At 37.6% G+C, this 24,304-nt stretch overlaps 1 protein-coding gene across 1 annotated transcript in view; it reads right to left on the bottom strand.

Moving 5' to 3' along the window:
- Nucleotides 1–13,526: 13,526 nt before the first annotated feature.
- The window catches only part of LOC122810735 (adhesion G protein-coupled receptor E5-like), a 236,977-nt gene continuing 226,199 nt past the window's right edge, over nucleotides 13,527–24,304 (bottom strand). The window contains exons 8-10 of the mRNA XM_044082298.1: nucleotides 23,978–24,069; nucleotides 14,120–14,288; nucleotides 13,527–13,661 (exon numbers count right to left, since the gene is read on the bottom strand). Coding sequence (XP_043938233.1) covers nucleotides 13,527–13,661; nucleotides 14,120–14,288; nucleotides 23,978–24,069 — 396 coding nt within the window. The remainder of the gene's footprint in view (nucleotides 13,662–14,119; nucleotides 14,289–23,977; nucleotides 24,070–24,304) is intronic.

Raw genomic sequence — 24,304 nt, 5'->3', positions numbered from 1 at the left:
TAGGCAACTATGCAGAAAAACTTAGCAAATAAACAGAGAAAAATACTTAAAATCTCAAAAGTGGCTCCATTCTTCTCTCAGCGTTTTCTCCTCTTGGTGGGTGCTTCACCAACAGCCAACAAGCCTGAAAAGATGCCAAACCCATGAGGCAACTAGGTTTTAAGAGAGGAAGATGAAGGAGTTTTGGAAATGACCCCTACTGGTCAATAAAACTACAGTTTCAAGTCAGTAACCACTCCCACGGGGGCAGGGGAGCTGCTCAATGCTTTTCACTGCCACTGATCAACAGAGAGACTTTCCCTTAACCCAAGCAAAAATGGTCTCACAGAAACTTACAAACAGTTCAGGAACAGCAAGCCTGTAACTGAACTTTTTTAAATCTCAGAAAAGTGGGAAAAAGCAATATTTTTTGTTTTTGTTTTTTCAGAGATAGCAGAGGTCCACAAGTAATATCAATTTATAACAGTGGAGTAAATGACCCCACACAAGAATGCTAGGTCAAAGACAGAAAATATGCAAGTTTTGAGAAAAAACGATTTTAAAATTAAGTGCAAACAGGAAATTCAGTAAACAGCTTTTGGTTGTGCTCTAAATACAGCTACTAATGCAGAAATCAAGTTTAACAAGCCAGAAAATGCTCAAACTAGGCAACTATGCAGAAAAACTTAGCAAATAAACAGAGAAAAAATACTTAAAATCTCAAAAGTGGCTCCCTTCTTTTCTTTTGGGAGGAACACTTCTCAATTCACAGATATTATCAATAAAAACTGGAATATACTCAAAAGTAACATAAGAATAGATGACTGGTTGGGGGATAGATGCAAATTTTCATATAGAAAAGGCAAAGCTCTTCGGTCATATTTTTCTTATTATAAAAGGGTTACGTCTCAATCTAGCCTTTATCGTCAGACCACTCTTTCTGGAGATAGATTGGTGGGGGGTTATCCATGTGGACATTGCTCATTTAGTAAATACATCTTCAAAATCAAGAACTTTACTAGCAAAAATACAGGCAAATTATTTGATATTAAGTGCTTTGCCAACTGTGGAGGTGAGTGGGTCATTTATTTAGTAACTTGTACATGCCAAGCATTTTATATTGGTCAGACCTCAAGACAATTTAGATGTCGTATGTCTGAACATTTGGGGGACATTCGGAATGGTAGAATGACCAATGCATTGTACAAACATTCACTTACTCACTCAACAGCTACATTCACTTTCACTATTATTGATAGAGTTTTTGGAAATAAAGATTTTCGAACAGGCTGGCATGACTTACTAAATAACAAAGAAAAGAAATGGATAGTGAAACTGGGGGGTCTTTTTTCCCCAGGTCTTAATGATAAGTTATAATACTTTTCTTAAGTTTTGATACAATGTCCAGGTATCATTTTATAATTTATATAAAAATTTTTTTGAATACATTCAACTTTTGTTGTTATTATTCTCATACATATAATATTTTTATACATACACAGATATGCATTTTATTTGTAAAACTTTTTTCTGGCTTCAACAGGAAATTATGTCATTATTTGCCTTATTGGCTCTAATATTTAAATGCAGTCTGTCAACCACATTTCATGTATTGCCACTGAGGAAAGCTATAAGCTGAAACCGGTCTGGTTCTAATAAACATTTTTGTTTCTATTTTTGCATCATTCTGTTTCATTCCCTGGTGCTGGCCTTTTTGTGTTATACTCAAGTTACTGTGGTTCGTGCACCTGTCGTACTTGCTAGCATTTTTCGTTTTGGAGTCTTTACAAGCTTTAACAATGTAAATCTTGGGGTTAATGAACTACCTGAAACTAATGTTGTTCATTTGAACGGCAGTTTAAAAATTGTTAATTTATCCGATATGCAGCTCACTGAAAATGCTGTCAGTTTGTTAAGTAGGGGGACTAAGTTTGTTCCAACTAAGTTCCCCACTCTGGCTGAAATTTTGTTGGATATCAAAAAGTTTTGTAGAAGGCTATATTTAAAAGTATATTTTAACAAACTGAACAAGCTAAGAACTAGTATGGTGAATATAAATGTATTACATGAAAGTATTGATGAAGAAACTGAATTTTTGATGAATGTTTCTATATATGACTATGGTGATGAATGTGAATGTGAAAAATAAGTAAATAATGAACCGCCTAGATATATGTTTTGTACAGGTTACAGTAGGTTTAATTTGCCTCTTTAGTTTCTTGTAGCAGTTTTGTTCTACCCAAATTATCCTCAGCAGTTAGTACTTTTGAGCAAGTTCTAATAAAGAAAGCTGAACTTGAATACATTAAGTATTTGAAAATTCAAAAGCTATATAATTTGACCAAATTAGAGTGGTTAGAATTACTTAGGCTTAGAGGGTGTTTAAAGAAGGTTGTATTTAGGCAATCTGACAAGAGTGGGAATTGTATTATTATGTGAAAGGCGCAATATGCTAGAATGGCATTTGATTTGTTGGAGTGTGAGGATGATCATTTGCTCGTAACCGACAACCCAGTGGGTGAATATAGTTTTGAGCTGTTGGACCTACTTGAGAGAGGTGAGAAGTTATTATTTTTTGACCAAGGAAGATATAAAAAAAGTTGGTAATTAAGGATCCATTTGATCCTTATTTTTATGTTATACCCAAAATACATAAAAATATTACCAATCCTCCAGGTAGGTCAATAGTCTCTGGAATACATTCCTTTGTGTGTAGTGTAGGAACTTTTTTAGATTCAATGTTAAATGAATATTTGTATAGGGTTCCTGTTCATATTAAAAACACCCAGGAGTTATGTGAAAAGGTTAGTGCAATAAAATGGAAGGATGATTACTACTGGATGTTGGCTAATGTGAATTCACTTTACACTTCTATAACAAATAGGTATGGTTTGGGAGTAATGTTTGATGTTATGGGTAATGGACCTAGAACAAGTTTCATTGTAAGGTTACTTGAGTTTTGTTTGACTCATAATTATTTTAAGTTTAAAAATCAGATTTATCTACAGAAAAATGGTACAGCAATGGGTGCTTCATATGCACCCACTTATGCAGTGATATATATGGGCTATTTTGAAAAATTGTTTGTATATAACACTGTTTTTTTGGAGAGAAAAAGTTGTGCTGTACAGTAGATTTATTGATGACCTGTTCTTTGTGTGTAAAGGTTCACCCTTGGAATTTGAGCAAATTATTGAGGGATTAAATATAAATGCTCATGGTATTAAGTTTTCAACATGCTTTGGTAACACTGCTATACAATTTTTGGATGTTGAATTTTATGTGGATAAACGTTGTGCCATTCAATATAAGCCATTAGGAAGCCCACAGCTGTCAACAACTTTCTTTGTGCTACAAGTATGCACCCTTCACATTTGATTAGCTCTTTGCCTCTAGGGGAATTTAAGTGAATTACTCGAAATGCTTCTGAGGAGAAGTATAAGGCAGCATTTTTGCTGGATACAAGGGATAGGTTATTGGCAAGGGGTTATGATAGAAATAGGTTGGATTGTGATTTGAAGAACCTACAAACAGGTGAAAGGTTTCAAACAAAAAATAGAGGGCAAGTGGTAAGTAAAAATAAGAATCAAAATTTGAAACCTACATACCAAGGGCAAGATATATATTTTATTTCAAAATTCTCACCTTTTTCAACAATTAGGAGAGAGCTGATATTGGATTTATGGCATTTAGTATGCTTAGATGAGACAGTTGGGGATTTATTCCCAGGTTTGGTAAAATTCTCATATGGAAGATATTCCAGTCTTGAATTGTTAAATAAGCCTTTACATGTTTCAGAAAATATAATTATGGGTTCTTTTTCTTGTGGAAAATGTAAGGTTTGTCAGAAAATCAGGAATATTTCAGGTAGTTTCATTAATGGATGTAAATTTATAAGTAAGAATAGGTTTACTTGTAGTTCCTGTGGAGTAGTGTATGCCACTGGTTGTGGATGTGAAAGAACAAAATGGTATATAGGTCAAATGAAAAGAGCTGTCAAAGTCAGAATTTTAGAACATTTGGGAGATATTCGGAATAAAAAATTATGAGAGTCCTGTGGCAGATCATTTTTGTAAAGTACATGGGGGAGATGATTCCATCTTCTTTTGTAGTGTTTTGGCAAACCCATTTCAAGTGAAAAGTGGTGAGCTTAAACAAAAATTGTGTGTGGTTGAAAGTAAAATTATTTTAAACTATGGGACCTTGACACCCAGGGGATTATATTTGGAGGTGGATTATGTTTAAACTGTTTATATTTAGATATATTTATATTAATTATATTATGTATTTATTAGTATGCACAACTGTATTTGAGGTTCATGTGTAAATATTTATGCATTAAATGTTTGTACTTTGAAAAGTGAATTTAGATTTTGTATAATTTAATGAAACAGGTAAAGGTCACTTTAAAAGAGTTAAGGTAATGGGATATTTTAAGAAATGTAACGGTAATATGATAATTAAATAATCAACTAATATGTGAATGATGAGATTATAACCTGCTATAAATGTAAAATTCATTTTGATGTATGCATCCTTGAAGGCGAGAGGCCGTGGTACCAGATCTTGTGGTGAAAGTAAAGAATTCATTTATTACCTTCGCTGCTGTGTTTTTTTTTTTTTTTCTTATTTTGGTGTTAAAAGTGTTTTATAATTTCTACAATAGCAAGTTTTACTTTGGTACCTTTCTTTTATTTAAGGCAACGGTAGTTCACCTAAATGTGAGGAAGTAGGCTGCAGTTGATGGGGTTCTGAGGGCTGGTAGACCTGTGCCGGGTAAAATACCTGCTTGGAGCTTAGCTCTGGGGCATAAGATTAAAAACTAGATGAGGCTGGGGAGCAGACCAAAGGGAGATAAATAAAAAGGGGGGGGGAATCAAGGTTAATGTCCCAACTGGTCTGCATACCACTGATAGTGACTCAGAAGTTATACATAATATTAGACAAACACATTATCAAAAGAAATGTACTTTACAGCACACAGTTATTTTTTGTTTTTTTCTCAGCAGTGGGGCTGTGTTCTTTGCCAAGGGCTAGGGATGGTGCCAGTGTTTAGCACTACCACAGTGAGATGCTTATTGTAGCAGGAATGTAACCTAGGGAAACTGTATGAGAGGTGAGAGGAGTCTGTTAGAGAGAGGAGTATGTAGTTAGAATGGAAGAGATTCCTGCAGTAAAAATGAAACAACAACATTTTCAATAGTATACCCTTCAGTTTAATGAATCAGTTAAATATATGTAAGAGAATCTGCAATATAATTTATCATCTAAAGTAACACTATGCAAAGTAACGAAAGTGGTAACATAGACATCAATATGGCATTCGTGTCTATTAAACAATATGCTATCACTGTGCAATTGTGTGCATTGCTGCCTGTATCAGTGTGCCTTGATGTGGTATTAGCACAAATCCTAAGCTAGTGCAGATGCAATTAAAAAAACAGTAAACTAGGCCCATATCAATCATCATGATTCATCACTGTGGTCTAGGGAATGTTCTACGGCTTCTAGCAGGGTATCTATATCCAGCTGTGTGATGAATAACCCAGTCAAACACAGATATTTTGCAAATATGGATATAGTCCATACCGGAGATATAAGTGGCCTATTAGCCTAATATTTCTTAGAATACAGCTAGGTATACGAGCATTACAGAAAAGTAAATCAACCGTATACAACTTGAAACCTTTGCAACAGACTCTGCATAACTAACATTAAATGATAAAAATATACAAAATGTCACAGCAAAAACAATCCACACAGTATAACCTGAGGTCTATGTATGTAGTTTTGCAATATTGCAAATAACATATAAAATCTTACATAAGGAGCATACTTTTTAAAAATGGCACCATGCAGGTAAACCCCTATTAGTAACCTATGCCTATGCCCAGAAGTTAGATGCTTAGCTGGCGTATATCAAAAACCAGCACTATATTGTAATTGGAGACAATAACATCATCAAGGTTTGCAGATATTTAACTATATTAGAAGTTAAGATAATTTCTAAATTACTTATAAGATGATTAACACACACACACACACACACACACACACACACACACACACACACACACACACACACACACACACACATGAATGAGCGAGCGCTCGCATACAGCCATACAATTTCTTAAACTGATATGACTGCTGTTGCTCTATTGGGGTGACCACTTCATTTATGCTCCAAGATTTTTTGAGTAGCATCTCATCTTAGGTTCATAGGTTCATACTAGGCTATCTGCCCAAGGGCATTTATAAGCCTAGCCCAGAGTTTTGTGGCTTTCGCCACCCCTTTAGTTTGAAGGATACTATGCCCATTATTTTGCTGTGCCTCTGTCAAGCAGTGACACTGAGGTAATCCCTGGGGTATATCTGCGATCTCCCATCCATTGGTCAAGATTCCTCTTGAACAAGGCCAGCGAGGTGCTCTGCCTCACATGTACCGGGATTTTGTTCCACAGCATAGGGAGTCTCTGGGTAATGAATCTGTCCCTCCAGCACGTCCTATTAATAACCGTGTCAAGGTTTAAGTCTCCCGCCCTTGTAGTTCTGAGGGATCTAGATTTTTTGAGGTGAAGCATGTTCATCAATTCTGGGTTGGACATGGCCTTGTATGTCAGGCACAGGTCACCTCTGAGCAGACGGTAAGCAACTAAATAGAGCTGGAGTTCCTTCAGTCGGGCAGCATAAGACATATTTTTGAGACCCTTTATCCTTTTGGTGAGGAACTTTTGGGGCCTTTCCATTTGCTGCAGGTGTCGGGTCAGATGTATGTATTTATTAGTATGCACAACTGGGGCATTGTACTCAATCATTGGTCTGATGAGTGATGAGTACAGGGGGATGATGACCTCCCTTGATCTAGATGTGAATCCCTTCATGATCAGGTGGACAATGTAGAAGGTCTTCCTAACTACTTTGGCAACGTGAGTGTCAAACGAAAGGTTACTGTCAACCTGGGTCCCCAGATCCCTGATAACCGCTTCTGTGCTTAGTGGATTGCCACCTATATGGTAGCTAGGGGTAACCTTGTTTTTCCCGAAGGGTATGACTATGCATTTTTTGGCGTTTAACTTTAGGCCATGGCTCTGGCACCAGTTAACCGTTTCTATGAGACCCTTCTGAAGGATATCTGTGTCAGATGTGTTCTCGACTATGGCACCCAGTTTGCAGTCGTCTGCAAACTTTGTCAGCCATAACCCTCCTGTGTTTGCTTGTACTTCTGAAAAGTAGATGCCGAACAAGAGTGGGCCCGGACTGAGCCCTGTGGGACACCACTTGTGACAGGCTTTGAGTCTGACATGGCGCCAGCAACTCTGACCCTGTGGGTTCTGTCACTTAGCCAGTTTACAACCCATCTTGTGACGTATGGGTTTACATTTAAGCTGATGAGTTTTTCAATGATACCTGAGTGGGGTATTGTGTCGAAAGCCTTTGCCAGGTCGAGGTAGGCTGTGTGGACTGCCTTTCCCTCATCAATGGCCTTGGTGACTGTTTCGAAAAAGTCAACCAAGTTTAAAAGGCATGATCTGCCTTTGACAAAGCCAAACTGGGTTGGATCCAAAGTCTGCAAGTCCCCTATGTCTTTATTTATGAGTTCCATTATGATCCTCTCCATAGCTTTGCAGATCAGGCTTGTCAAGCTGATGGGACGGTAATTTCCAGGGTCGGTGGAGGCACCGCCTTTGTGAAGTGGGACCACAGTTGCCGTACGCCACTCCTTGGGTACATATCCTGAGGTGAGGCTAAGATTAAACAGCTGCCCTAACTGTGGGTTTAATTCCTTATTGAGTTCATGGAGCACACAACCGGGGACACCATCTGGTCCCATGGATGCTGTGTTTTTCGCCTTGGAGAGAGCAGTTCTCACTTGAGCATTGGAGATGTTTGGGGGCTACAATCCTTTGGTATAGATATCTCTCCTTTTGGGGTGGGGGAGAAGTTTGCACTGAACCTGTCAGCCAGTATGTTGGCAATGTCTGTAGGTTCAGTGATTTTTACATCATTTTGAACAAATTCTGAGCATATCTGGGAGTTTCCTCCCAGGTTTCTAACATAGCTAAAGAAGGCCTTATGATTGTCAGTCCTTAGCGACTTTTCTCTCAAAATTTGCCTTGGATGATTTTATGAGAGATCTTAGTTTTTTACTTATAATGATCAAAGGTGTCTTCCCTTTTAAGGATTTTGCTCTATCTTGTAGTAGCTTCCTCCTTTTGTTGTAGAGCTTGTTTATGGCTGGGGTCCACCAGACTGGACGCTTGCCTTTGGTACAAAGAGTCTTTGTTTTGTTTGGGATTGCCTGATCCATGCAGTCCTGTAGGTGCTGGTAGAAGGCATTTGTAAGTGATTCAGCGGCTTGAGTAATGGTTTCTGCAGGCTCGGGGGCCTTAAAAGAGACCACACTAGTCTTTAGAAGTGTGAAGTCGGCTTTTGAGAAGTTCTTCACTGTGGTCTTTTTTATCTCAGGTGGGGGCGGGATGTGGACTTCCAGTGAGATTAGTTTATGATCTGATCTCACCAGTGAGGGGTATACTTCCCGTGTTGAACATTGTGACCCCATGTTCGTGATGATGAGATCTAGTATGTTTTCTCCTCTTGTGGGGATGGTGACTAGTTGTTCCATGGCATTTGAGTTTATGAACTCTAGGAACCTTTGGGCTAGAGTGTTGGGGCTTGAGTAGTGATCCCAGTCTATATTCGGGTAGTTGAAGTCACCTAGTATGATGGTGTTTGGAGATACATTTATCCCCTCCAGTGTTTTCAGGAAAGCTATGTAAGGTTCCTGAGTTTGAGAGGGTGGCCTGTAACATGCTACAAATTGCAGAGCAGTCTTGCCTATGGTTAATTGCACCTGGATGGTCTCTGATGCATCGTGCATTGCCACCAACCTTGAGGTGTGGGTGTCCTTGATGAATATGGACACCCCCCCTCCTTTCTTGGTGGTGTCCGGATTTTGGGGCCAGAACGCATGATATGCGGTAAAACCTGATAGTGCCGGGGTGCTCTCAGGAGCCTTGAACCAGGTTTCAGTCACAGCACAGACATCGATGTTCTCCATACTGAGAAGGGCCTCGAGTGCATGCATCTTGAGGTTGAGACTTCTGGCATTGAGCAGCATTACCCTTAGTTTTTTTCCTTTGTTGTGTTCTAGGGTGGTAGGTTTAGAATTTGAGCCTTGCCTAAAAAAGGCACTATGGGGGTGGCAAGAGCCTTTGCCAATATCCGGAAGCCCAGGGGTGACAGGTGCAAGCCGTCCCTTGCGAAGTAGCGTGGCTTGTCCAGCATGTCATCCCAGGCAGACAGACATTGGATCCCCTTTGAATGACACCAGAGTTTAAGCCAATTATTAAAGCTGATCATCTTGTCTCTGTATTGTGGCATCATTCTTGGTGAAGGTAGGATACTGCTCAAGGTCAGGGTCATACCTGCCTGGGCAAAATAATCAGAGAGCTCCTCTATGTCTCTTTTCATGTAGTCAAAGGAGGTACGTCTCAGGTCGTTCACACCAGCGTGGACAATGACTGAGTCGTACTTGTACCTGCTGTTGAAAGACCTGAGTGCTTGCGTTATGTGGCGGATTCTACCGCCCGACAGGCAGCTTACTGTGACCTTCTCCTTACTCAGTCTGGTGAGCGGGATGTCAGTGTGTCTGACTATGGAGTCACCAATGACGAGTGTGTCTGGCATTGTGTTTGGCCTTAAGGGCTGTGACTGTTTGGCACACTGACTATGTGGTCTATGTGTTGCATGTGTTGTGTCCTGAGATGGCAGTTGTTTGGGTGTCTGCTTTGGTGGCCTCTGCTGTTTTGGTAGATTTTTGATCAGAGCCTCCGAGTATGTCTTTGTGTGTTTATATGTATGATTTGAAGTTGTGATAGTACTATGTGAGACTGGGTTTGTGGTGTGTGTGGTTACCTTCTCCTCCTGTCTGGTCATGCCAGTCCTATGTTGAGAGAGCTCAGCCTCCAGTTTGGCTATATAGTTGCATCTCTCGCATGTATTTGTGTTTTGTGGGAGAAGGAGAGGGTTGTCTGTGTACATGAGGCAATTGTAACATTGCCTCAATATTCCCAGATTCACCAGCTGAGCAGGAGAGGACACTGGCAACTGATCCCTCGACATGCTAGAAGGAATAGACAAAAACTTTAAAAAAGACTCTGGGGGATGTGGGTGATTGAAAAAGGGGTTTTAGGCTGGTGGGGTACTATGTATAATAAAAGTGCTATATCAAGTAAAAAAAATACTTTAGGAGCAAGTGCTAGGCTTTACAGATAGAGAATAGTCTACTTAGGAATCAAGTAGAGCTGAAATTTTTAGATATAGAATACGCTGGTTTGATCAGCAGTACAGTTCAAGGAAGGCTGTTTTAAGGGAAAATTTGAAGAGTGGACTTTAGGTAGCCCGAATAGTTTAACCTTGATTAACCGCCGCTGCTCTTGTGTGCTCCTGTGGCAACTCCGCGCTAAAGCGCTCTAAAGCGTGCTTTATAGCAGGGGGCTGGAAAAGACAGGAAATGACCCAAAATGGCCAATAAACTACAAGTTACTGCCTTAAACCACTCCTCTGAGGACAAACAGGCAGCTCAGTACTCCCCACTCTCACTGTTGAGTAAAGAAACTTCCCCCTGACCAAACAAGGAAAATGGAGAAACACAGGAACCAAGACAAAACCCAGGGATCAGCAAAATCTGATCACTGGAACACTAGCTAGGAAAGTATGGAAAACAAGGATATTTTTTTTGTTTTTTTCAAGTTTTTTTACACAGATAGACAGAAAACACAATAAATGCTATACTTTTCGACTAATTGCTATCAAAAGCTAGTATACTTGAGTGTATTAGCCTGTAGTTTAACTTTTAGGCAAAATTTAAACTAGCAAGTGCAGTAAACAGTTTGAGCTTGTAATCTTGTTAAACTGTCATTTTGCTTGAAGTTATATGGGGCACTTTTACCACTTCAAATCTGTTAAAATCATAGGAAACATTTTCAGACATAATATCATGATGAACTGTTAACAGTCATTGATTTAGGTGATGTTCTCCAAAATGGTGCTGTTAGCTGTACTTGATACAAGATGTATAGCTTCATGAAAGGATAAGCAAGCAGTTGTTTTATGTTGTTTTTCATGTGTTTAACTCACTAAAAAATAATGTTAAAACTTTTAGCAATGGCTCAAAGAAGAGTAAAATTGAAGAAGGAAAAGGTTCTTTGTGCAAAGCTGCAGCAAATATGGCATTCCAGGGCATTATACTCCAGTTTCTTGTGAAGATTTTAAGCCCTAAAACAAATAAACAAAATAATTTACAGAAAGGAACATGACATTTTCATTCAAATTTTACATGACATATTTTATAAAACACAGAAATGGATTATATCAGTTCATGCTCAAATATTCATTGCTACAATGTTTCTTGGACATTTGACTTTGCAGGCAACATTTAGCAATCAGTATCTTGCCTTTCTTGTCCTTTGTAAAGTATTCTTATTTTTAAAACAAGAAACATCTTTTTTTATCTTTGGTAAAGCGATAGAAGGGACAAGCAGCAGTCATATGAGCAGACATTAGGACATGGGCAGCTAGTGTGTCTCCCCACATGACTGCTTCTTGTCCCTTCTATCGCTTTACCACTCATTTGTGTCTGTCTGTCTAGTCTTATCCTCTTAATGCACTGCTAATTTGCTTAGCCTCCATAATTCTAAATCCTTCTTATTATAACATTTTCAACAAGCTTCTTCATATTAACAACTTCATTTGTATTATAACTCTTGTTATAAATTAATATTTACTCTTTATCTTGCACATTTTAATGTTTCTTGAAAAAGGGCCTAGTCTGATTGTTTAATCACAGGCAGTCAACTCACAGGCACTCAACTCAGAAATGTGCACAGAAGCAGACTGTTACTGTACTCAAGTTAGCCTGCTGAAAATGTTGAGCCTCTGCACATAATGTGATCCAGGAAATGTGTACAAAAAGGTACAGATTAGCAACAAATGCTAAAAAGTATGAGTTGTCATTTTATTAAGTAATAGTGTGAAAAGATCTCCAACTTAATTCATTCTAAAAGAGAAGAATTAGAAAGAAAATAACCTTGTCAGCATTCAAAATCTGTGTTTCTCCATGTCAGTGAAGCACTACTGCAAAAACCCAGAGCAATATCCCAGGTAATGAAGATGTAAGCATTATGAGATAAGACATTAAAAAGACAATTACGTGTGAATGTAACCAGCTGTGAAGCATGATGCTTTTCTAGGAACCATAGGGAATACATGTTTCCTTACGTGACAGATTTTACTACTGTCATACTGTAATGCTTGTTTGTGATCAGTACCATTAATCATTTTATTAAAACAGAAACAATCAGAAATCATTATCATTCTGCCCACTGAAGTGTGCTTTATCTTGTATCAGCTGTTCAGCATTTTATTTATTTATTTATTTATTTTTTTAACTGAATTAAAATCAACTTTTGTCTATCTCCTGAATGCCTGCATACAGGACCAACTGAAGAAGCAGAATAAAATATGGTGCAGAAAAAGTCCCATTCTGGTAATGAGATTTGGAGTCATTTTCCCAAGAAAAGCATATCAGCAAGTATGTTTCATCAGTTTATACTGCTAGCTAATATGATGGGAGGAATATCAAAATGTGCCGTTTCCCTATTAAATATTGTTACTGTGCCTTACTTCATTACCTCACACACACACACCCACACACACCCACACACACACATACACACACACACACACACACACACACACACACACACACACACACACACACACACACACACACACACACACACACTCTTGGAAAGACAGGTTCACATCACAATGTACTGGCCTAATGGAGAAAAGCTTTCTGTAAGTGGTTGGTTGGTTTCTTCTGTATATAAGCTGTGGACTTATTAGGCTGCAGCCCTACATTTTTACAATTTGGGTGGTTGAAAACCTATTAGGTAAACCATTATGAAAACACTTTCAGGAAGAAAAAATTACAATGAATTTTAATTAATTGAAAACACAGCTCATCAAAACACCATGAACTAGTTTTATTATTTTTTGGAGGTGACTATATAAGTTACGCACAGAGTTTAGTGAAATGAATAAAAGTTGATAAAACATTAACCAGTTATCAGTGAACAATACTGATGGTGAACCTCTCTATTCTGTACATTTCTTGTTATGTACAAGCAGAATGATGCAACATGTTCATAGTGCAATGTTGCACATAATGGTATGAAATGGTAAGCTCCATTCATTGTCTTGTCTCCTTTACAAAAACTTATGTGCCATTCTTTATTCCTGAATAATCTACTATTTACATGTTTGGAATGTTTCTTACCATTTCTAAATATGTAAAGATCACTGGTCACATATACCTACATCAGTAGACAATGTATTCAGTGATAAAAGTCATGTGATACTGGAATAAATGTAGTCATCAGATGACAAAGGCTACATTTTCTAGGGCTAATTGACATATGTTACTATTTCCATACCTGTAAAAATGCTTCCAGAAAACAAATAAGTGTAGAATGCAATGTCTAGAATTTGGTATAAAAGTTTCTTTTCCTTACCTGTGACATAGATGATTTAGTGGTGCTGGTAAATTGTGAGTATATTGGCATCATCTTACTGTTGCAGATGTTGGCAAGTATTTGCATGTAGTCATCTTTTACCTTAAATGAAGAAACGATAGGACAATAGGTATGTCATGCTCAACTAAAACAATTCAAATGTTTTAATGAAAATCTAGAAGCAAATTAAAATAGCAGGCAAATAACACAATTGGTCACAGCACGTGTATAATTAAGGGGTACACAGAAGTCTTGGAGAGCAATGTTAAAAAGAAATATTTAAGTCGACTATGACTTTAGACATAATACAAACATGCCTCTTCTAATATTTATTACTCTGCATATTTCTATTCCATACTGAGCTCTTACTACAGCTGGCTTATGTAACTAAATGCAATCCATTGTGGTGGCCAAGAATTATTAGTTTCTTAAGTTATATTATTTTTATGGCTGAAAAGATAAAAAAATTGCAACTCTGCAACTTTAATCCAAAATCACAAAAACATGCCAGAAGAAATATTGCAGATGTTAGCTGTGTGCTGCTCATGACTGTTGCTTACCTGTTTCTTCATTAGGCAGTGCAAAATGAAGATAAATAGACCTTGAAAGCAGTTGAATATTGTGAATATGTATGATATTACAATGGTATTTTCTTCAATCTGAAAAATTCCAAATATCCAGGTACACCCAAGGATGCACAGCTGTGCAATAGCAGTGATGGTAAATGCCCTGTATCAAAAGAAAGAGCAGGCTTTGTATGCGCAGAAATCTCAAACAATTACAAAACAAAGAATAGGTTCTGTATGTTCAGAACTCACGATTACAAAACAGATATGCAATATGTAATTATTTAAATGCTCCTCTGAAAAAATACATTTATCCTCAATATACTCCATATGGGTACAAATGGTAAGTGAACACTATGTTCTACAGTGTACGTATCTCTCACTATCTCCTGTTTATATCATGAAATCCATAGCTATAACAAGAACAAAATATGCGAGCAGTTAGGAAGAAATTAGACTACTTGATGTCAAAATGCTTAACTTAACCGCTAGTTGGTTTACTCAGAGGGCTATTAATGAATGGAACATACTGTCACAATGGGGGATCTTAGAAACATTTAAAAAGGCAAGAGATAATCATTTACTCTGGGTCTATCAGTTTTCAAGTGCAGTCAGCCTGTGTCTGACATTCATTGTTCTGCACTGTAATTACATAATATTACTCGTCTGCATTTCTCTCAGCAAAATGACTCAATAGCAGAACATAAATTGTATCAAGTATGCATACTTTACAGCAAATGTATTAAATGATATATATATATATATATATATATATATATATATATATATATAATACTGAAATATTGAATTTCAGCTTCTCAAGACTATAATAACGAAAACCCAGTTCCACGAAAGACCACATAACCGAATCTGCAAATGTCAAATCAGCGGTTATGGTGTTGCGCTGTGTTAATGGATAGCTGGAGATTTGTAGGTTACGGTATGTAGGTAAGAGTGTGTAAGTGTTGAGAATGGTGGTGTTTGTATGTATGTGATGTGTATTTGTGTGAGGGGAATGTAGATTATGTTGTGATGGGTTTCGTGTCTTTGTCTTTTTAGTACGACCTCAGAGTTAGTATATATAAGTAGCAGGGACGTGGGGGCACAGCCCCCCACATGTGGGGTACAGGGGGGCTTGCCCCCCCGCTTATATGTAGGGTAGGTTCATGTATTTGTGCTGTTGTGTTTGTATGTCTTTTGTTTGCCTGCTGTAGTGTGGGAAAGAAGGTTCATGTGTGTTTGAATGGTGTAGGGTGTGTTTAAAAGTTGCGATTTTGAATTTTGCACTTTTGGGGTTTTAGTATTTTGATTTTTCAGCTTTATAGTCTTGAGATACTGAAATTTGATATTTCAGTGTTTCCAGATTATAAGTATATGTATATAAGAATCTCATTCACAATGTAACTGCAGATGCAATGGAGATAGACATTTTAGCATGGACAATTAACTAACATGTTTTGGGAAACTAAAAGGGAATCAGAAACATAAGAAGAGCATGCAAATGTCACACAGCAAGGAACAGACACCAGACCTGAACTCAACTCTGCAGCTATTAGCCAAAGATCTGGATCACTGAGCCACCATATATTTTAAATTGAGTGGCAGGATATTACAGGATACCACTCTACACAAACTGTCAAAAAGGGTTGTTGGCTGCTCAATAACATCAAAGACCTGCCCTGGAAGCCTAACAGAATAAGTGTATCTACATAAGATACCATAACCATGCCATTAAGTAGAAGAAACTGGTCTGTCCAGTCTGGTATATATTCCTTGATAAGGCCATAAGGGTTTTTTCTGTACTGCTTGGGGCTTCAGGCCCTTACGCCTTGAAACCATGCTTTTCTCAGTGTTTAGTTCTTTATTCCCTAAACTTTGTGATAATGCCTAGAATTATAGGGAATGATGAAGAGGTATAATAGAACATGGGGCAGACTAGTCATCCAGTGCTATTTCCCCGCTGCCCTGCTGAACCAAGCAGAATACAGAAAGGGTTCTTTCTTCCTGACTAGCAAATAGATCAATCTCCAGAGTGCTTTTGAAGGACCCCAGCCAGGCATGACCTCTGAAGCTAAAGGTCCAGAATAAAACAGGTGACTTAGCTTAGAACATCATCTAGCTCACTTACTTCTCTGGAAATGTGAACTGCTGAAATAAGGATGCTCCTTTTGATGACCCAGTGCCAAATAAGCATCACTTCTCTATACAGTGTGCCTGAGCTTGTGCTCCCTCCTTCATTAAGCACCACATAATAGATTCACTGTCTCAGCAGTAAGACGTGGACCCAGAAGCATTTCTTTCTCCAAAGACTTCAGAACCAAGAATTTTGCCTGACCTCCAACTGGCTGATAAGGAGCTCCTCACCAGGGTGATCTACACCCATTAACTCATGAGATGAGTTCCCCAGAATGCCAAAGAAGCACTCATCATCAAAGTCTATTAGTGGTTGGTCTGCAGAAAGGAAAGGCATATCAGCAAAAACTTGGAAATTGTTCACCACTGTGTGGCCCAGAGACAATGACCTGACATCAGTAGGTTTGTGAGAACATGCTTCATGGACCATTACAACAACCTTATGCCTAGAACTACAAATGAGTCCAAGAAGATCATGTCCACTATAAAGCTTAGAAGACCCTGCACAGTCTGTAACTAGCCTCTACTCTATATACTTAACTTGTTGGCCAAATCCATGACCTCCTGGGCCCTCTGCAAGAGCAGGAATAACCAGCAATGGAGGTTATCTATGTTTAACCCAACAAAACGACTTGCTCTGGGTTGGGATCCGATATGATATTTTCTAATTTACAGTGTCCTGTTAGGGACTTCATTTACTTAATGTTAATGGTTCTTGCCAATAAAGAAAGTCCAAATGGTAATACACCCCATGGGGAGCTGGTGACAGTTACAGCAAATCAGGGGGGTCTCCTATGTGGATAATGTAATGTACTAAAGGCACCCATCATAGCCAGTAACAACATCCTGGTACTCAGTGAAGGAAGGCATAATCTACTGCAAATGGAAGTGACTGAGGCCCAGCGTTGACTAGAAATCATTCATCTCTTTGGAACCAGGAAGAGAAGACAGTATAACCTCATCTGTTCTCTAATACCAGCACAGCATGTATGGCTTCTTTCACCAAAAGTGTCTGGAACTGTCACAACAGCTCTGCAGAAACAGACCAATCTGCCAGTTGACTCATCTCTGGGGTGGTTCTTATGAGCTCCAGAATATGTCTGGTCTAAGACTCACTGACCCCTTGTGATGGTTCTTCAAGGACTCACTGAACCCTTGAGATGGCTCTTCAAGCCAGGTGGACTCAAAGGACTGACCCCAAATGAGCAGTCACATAGCATATTTAGCACTGTTTTGTGACTCTCATAGACAAGTAAGTCTGATAAATTATGTTGGCATTGGAAAAGACAACAGTTTAGGACTTTCTTTGGATATTCCTCTTTTTGATTAGTCAAGCTTTGCAGAGGATGGGGGAGATGTGGCAAAAGGATAATCATAAAAGCCCTCCACAGAAGCATGGTCCAGCTTCCTATTATCTACTCTCTGCACATTCTAGATGAACACCATATAACTCAACAGGTGGACATTCAGAGTCCTGTTCCTTCTTGAGGGATGACAGCTTTAGCTACACCATCCTAAAAAAAAAACTGTAGTAACAGCTATTGCCAAAACATTGTTGCAATCAAAATTACATATAGGCACATGAAATCCCACGCTGGAGGCTGTATATGGAGTTTTGAGAAGGTATTCTCTTATCCCACATAATTTAGTTCTTCCAGTATGACACAGAGTACTTCTCTTGGTTCCAAGATGGAAGAGCAGTGTACACACCATCACTGGTCCACAGCTGCAGACTCCTTGTCCAGTAACAACAGGTGGTCTTTATTCAGAGCTGGTAAGGAAAACCATGGCATATGTAGGCTGCTACAATATCATCCTTAATGAATGGCTACTGTTTACAAAGGGTGTATGATCCATGGATCTTTTGACTTCATCAGCAGAAGCTGTCCCACTGTGCTTTGTGGGGGCACTGAATACTGTTCAGAGATCAGTATAAGCTGCTCTTAATTAGCCTGAGATCATCTCTAAATGGACAACATCTGAAGGAGAGGTGGAGAGATAGTGCACTTCTGGTTTGAGGGAGTACTGTGACAATTACAGCCCATGGACATGAGCACATACAGTAGCGAGAACATAACAGACTGGTAGCAAGCATCCAGTCATCAGAAACCATGGCTTGAGCAGGAGATGCTGAAATGCAGCATTATGTGGAAATAAGCTTGCATTGGGCCATGTGAAAGGCTCATACTAAACATCATAATGGTCCAGTCCTGTAAACAAGATGCAGGCCCTCATCAGATATCATACATTAAATTCCAAGTGAAGGCCCTGAGATGAGAGTCCTACTGCAGGCTGGACACGTGGACACTCCTTACCTGCAGTCTGCTTGTCTAGAAGATCTGGGGGCTGGACCTAGGAAGTGAGTACCTGGTAAATTAGCCCTGTCTGTGACCACATAACTCAATGGACTTGTCTTGGACATCAGGCTGGGCACTCATAGGGTTCAGTTGGTCATCCAAAGAATCTAAAAGGAAGATGGTCAAGAAACGCAGGATATATCCACTTGAGTGTGGGAGACAAAGACACGCTTCCTCCCAACCTAGCTCTTTAATCAAGGCTGAGGGATTGTTTAGAGTTAGCTTGCCACCTGAAGTGCATTGAGGGCCTGATGAACAAAAGAATTTTATCAAGGACGTTCGAGCCTCAAACTGACCTGTGAGTGTTTATTCCTATGGTGCACCAAAATATGCTTACTGACATTAAAAGCACTGTCCTGCAAATGTCCATGTAAATAACTCTTTTCTGTCTCTATCACTGTGAAATTGGCTACTTAGTAACTTTTTTACCACAATATTGCATAGCCAGGCTAAACACCTATCACTTTTGACAGTTATCAGCATTCTCCTATTCTCTGACACAGTATAGCCAATGACAGTCCACACATTATGATGTTCTGACATGCAGATGCAGCACTTGGATACACACACTGTGGGCATGGTGAAAAGGAACTGGTAGGCTATAATGAGTGTGTTTATGAATCAGGACTACAAGTTACACTGTACATCAGCTATGTGCAAGGTCATCCAGAAACAATGGATTCTTTCTAATAAAAGTGAATTAGATGTTTCATTTCATTGCATGTCTGTCCTATGTAACTTTCAAGCCACTCACTTTTTTCTCTGACTGCATGTCTGAATATCTTCAAAATATCACCTTCATTTATTCATGAAAAACACGTTAGTGAGCAGAGGAAAACATCCAAAAAATAGAAATGCAAAATCAGTGCTGGTCACTATTTCAGTAATCACAATACCACTATCATACATGGATAATGTAGACACACAACAACAACAACTGCACTACCACAAACAACATACTACCCTATTATACGTATACTTTAGCCATAGTACCACTGTGAAACCCATAACAATCTCATGCAACTCACATCACTTTTAAGGCAACAATAAATCAGTCAGTTCTTAAAACTACTTTAGCAGGAAATACTTTAAGGAACTACTACACTTTGTTTCATATTCATGTTGGGTACACAATAGTAGCTTAGTGGTATTGTAAGGAAAGTGAGGATATATTGTTTTACAAGTTATTTAATTGCCATTTATGTGTGCCTATGTGCGTGTGTGTGTGTGTGTGTGTGTGTGTGTGTGTGTGTGTGTGTGTGTGTGTGTGTGTGTGTGTGTGTGTGTATGTCTGCGTGACTGTATATGTCTCTGTCAGTAATTTGTAGTTGCCACACTGGCAAGCATAAAGGGTTTTGTGTTGAATTATTGTGAATAATATACTTCAGCCTTAAAATGCCAAATAAAAGACTTGAAAATGTCAAAATATAACATAAAACATATTTACTCTCATTTCTACATGAATCAATTGTTTACTTTCTAAAGACAAGCCTTAAAATGCATTTGATTGTATTGTAAACAAACTGAAACACACTACAGTATAGTATTTTTACTTAAGATAAAGTTTATCTTCAAGTAACTGGAACTTTGATATGCAAATTAAGAAACCCACTGGTAAAGTTAAAACAAATGAAAATGAGGTATTTTATTTTGTATGTATTTCTGCAACAGGACATCTATCATGCCTTTTCCTATCTCCCATGTACGAGACTACCTCTACCTTCACTGATTCAAAATGTAAGATCACACAGCTACAGGAGAAAAAAATATTTGATTCTGCTAGAAAACAAGCAACTTAATCTGTAATTTACCATGATTAACTGCATCTCATTTAGTCAGGACACAAATAATCATAACTAAAAGTGCTAAATAATAACATTTAATGAATTCTAAAATGGTTGCAAAAATGAGATATACTATAAAAATAATTTGCAGAGTTAAGCCATCCTGCACCGAGTGATAGTGGGGGTTCTGTGCCCACACCACATTATTACTGTAATACTAACTCAGAGCACAAAAAATCATTGTCTCCCTCTTCTCCAACTCCCTCACCCCAAAACCAAATCAGAGTATCTGTTATACATCAAGTTCTAACATATTAAAATACTTACAAAAAAATGTAGTGTCTCAATTATGAAAAACAGAAATCCTGACAGGATGAAGTTCTGCTAAGTCACTTAAAGCTTAAAAAAACAACAAAAAAAGAAGTTGGAACAAACACGGCTGGGTATTATTGAATAAAACACATTTATTTACCAGTAAGCACTTTTGCATCCTTACAAGATGCTTCATCAGGCATATATAATAATAATAATAATAATAATTATTCAATTAACATTTAAATACCATCAATTTAATGATGCCTCCTGATGTAACATTTATATGAACTTAAAACATCCATTTGGGTATCATATACATATACTTCTGTATAAACATTTACTAAATACACCCTTAAACTTAAGACCTATTATAACTTCAAAAATCTAATGTAATGTTTAAAATAAAAAAATGCTGTAAAAGCAGTTCAAATAAAGTGCTATGTGTGAAGTTCACATTATATACTTAAAAAGCATCAGCCAAAATCATAACGAAGTATATCCATAACATTTCTGACACCTAAATGTATAATGTGCCTAAAAACAGTAAAACTAAGATTAAAAACACTCTATAGTGTAATTGCAAAGTACATATACAAAATATCCAACTCAGTTATATCTGGTCCAGAGACATACAAGAGCTGACCATTCATGTAATCCATAGCTATGTAATACAACTAAAAATCAAATTACTGATTGACCGTCACAAACTAAATGAGAAGAAAGGCATTGCTGAAGCGTTAACATCTTCAGCAGCAATTATTTGAGTTGCTACCATCAGTTAGGACAACAATTTTGTTAGATGAAATGACCACCAGCATTATGACCTTTGAATATAAACCTCCATTACAGAAAAAAAAGAAGTTAGAAAGACACCATAGAGACGGTATTAAAGGAAATCCTTTTTCATGGCCGAAGGAATCTAGTACTAAGATTAAACTGACTCCAACTCCCTCCCACCTTAATACTCAAACCAGCAAAGAAACAGATGATGACAATATCCAAGAAGTTAATGATAATATTTCCAGTGTACCAAGTCTCCATATTGATGTTAAAAGGAACAGCCTAGAACCAACTAGTTTAAATGATAAGCAGTTTTTTTTTTACACTACCTCTACCTATATATTATTAGTAAATGTTTATTTAAAAGTATATTTACAGGATACCCATCTGGATGTTTTAATTTCGTATAAATGTTACGTCAGGAGGCATCAATAAATTGATGGTATTTAAATGTTAATTGAATAATTATTGTGGTGTATGTCTGATGAAGTGTCTTATAAGGATGCAGAAAGGCCTATTGGTTAAATAAATGTGTTTTGTTCAATAATACCTGGCTGTGTTTGTTCTGACTTTGTTTTTTGTTGGCTCAATTATGTTTTATGTTCTAGTAAAGGGCATACAATAAACCATGCTGCTCCCAAATTTCTCCTGACGTGGTGCCATTTGGACTTGGAATATTTAAGTAATTTCAAAGTGGGAAGGGCTTAGCTCTTGTAATAAGGAGTTGGTACTGGGGGTGGGTTGCTTTCCGGCAGAAATCTATAAACTTTAGGATTTTGTCATATTTGGCAATAATATAGTCAATGTTGCAGCTGTAGTACCATCTGCTAGTTGGGAATGAATTTATTTCACTGTTATTTTAAATATTTTGCAGTTTATTATCCCTGTGAATTCACCATTCAGTTATCCCACAACGGGGCATCATTAATGTATCATGTACTGTATAATTTAGGGAGCTGTTAATGTCATTTAATGTACTTAACATATTTCAATTCAGCCCTCATGCATTATGGTCTTCCAAGAAATATCAAATATTTGGCCATGACTTCATAAAACTGTTGTCAAAGGACCATAAATACAAATTTGCTGAAATTAATGTTTTGGTAGATCCTACATCCCTACCTGCTGCTTCATATAATCACCTCCAATGCTGATATTACATGAAGATATGGCAATTTGTTGGCCTTAGCATAGGTTCATAGGTATGTAATAGGCTAAGCTGCCATTGAGGGCCATTTTAAGCCTAGTCAGTTTCCTTTTTTGTGTTTGAATTAACCTATCCAATTTGTTTAGAAATTGACCTTACCAACCCCATGGCCAATAATTATATACATTACCCCTAATGAGAAAAAAATTGGATCATACCATAGATAATTTGAGGAGACCCATGCATTGGATAAAGCATTTAGGAGCTGCCTCTGTCCATTAGTAGTACAAGTTGCAGTCCTGCAGTAACTTTTCTGTTTCCCATCCATAGATCTAAGTTGCATTTGAATACAGACAGGAATTAACATTGTTTTATGTGGATAGAAACTCTGTTCTGGAGCAGCCATACCCTCTGCGAGATATAACTATTCCTCCCAACCATTCTGTTGATGTTGCAGAAGAGATCTAGATTCCTAGACTGAGTATTTCTGATGATACTGTCTGGACAGATACATACCATAGAGAGCATTATATTTAATTATTGGATTAATGAGGGCTGAGTAAAGAGGTACAGTGACATCTCTAGATGTAGACACAATCCCTTTGTTTATAAGCACAACACTTTATTGGCTTTAGCATAAAACCTGAAGCTCTTTCCATTCCCTTTTATTCAGCTTACTTGGAAGAAAAAGCAACACTTTTGAAATGCAATGTTCAAAATCTAGCCAGTTCAAACACATTCTTGCTTCAGTACACAGTATGACTTCCATTTTATTAACCTGAACTCAGAGTGAGAGCTACTAAAATGTATAGTATCTGCCATCTGATGCTGTTTAGCACTTATAAACAGCTTCTTTTTGATTTTTTCTACCATTTAAATGTGTGGCATAAAAATATCTATAAGTAACTTGAAAGGAAGTCGAGTGAGATTTCACTTGTCAGTAAATGTCACTCTGTGGATCAAACATACTCATTCCCTCCAGTACAGCTCTTCTGAGAGTGTACCTTTAACTTCCAGTGGGTGTGGCTTCAGCCTTTAAAAAATTAAGTTATCACCTTACAGTTCTAACAAATACTAATTGACAGAGGTCATATATCAATACAGTTGTGTTTGCCATCATGTATGCTTCAGGACAAAATATTCTGATACCTTGTATGTAGCATGGTTTTGGAATTATTAATGCAAATATGAGCAGGCAATATTTGACACCTAGAGGCGCAGTAGGAGGTAACTGCAGAAACGCCTGGAGTAGTCACTCGGCTGTAATGAGTAAGTGGATTATATTTATTTTAGCTGAAAGGAAAATAAACATAGTGTGTAGTAGTAAAAAGGTTACCTTATTTTTTTTAATTTACATAAGTCAGGATTGAGACTTGAAAATTTTTCTGCTAATTTCCACACTGTGATGATGAAGATGACAGAATTCACCTGTAAGACAAAAAAAAACATTCAGCATTAAATGAATGAGTCAGAACAATAGTTATTAAAAAGCAGGCTTGATTGCTGGTAAGATAAACTATACAGTGAGGTGAAACTATCACATAGTCACTTGTATTACTTTTTAGAAGAAAAATAAATAAATACAAAATTGTGTATTACTAGACAAACATGAACTACTAATGATATTTGTGTATTTATTTATTTATTTATTTGAATTTGTTTT

Source organism: Protopterus annectens, chromosome 9.part0, assembly GCF_019279795.1.
Source record: "Protopterus annectens isolate FY-2018-M chromosome 9.part0, PAN1.0, whole genome shotgun sequence".
Lineage (NCBI taxonomy): Eukaryota > Metazoa > Chordata > Ceratodontiformes > Protopteridae > Protopterus > Protopterus annectens.
The sequence above is the reverse complement of the archived record's forward strand: the minus strand, read 5'-3'. Positions and strand labels throughout refer to the sequence as shown.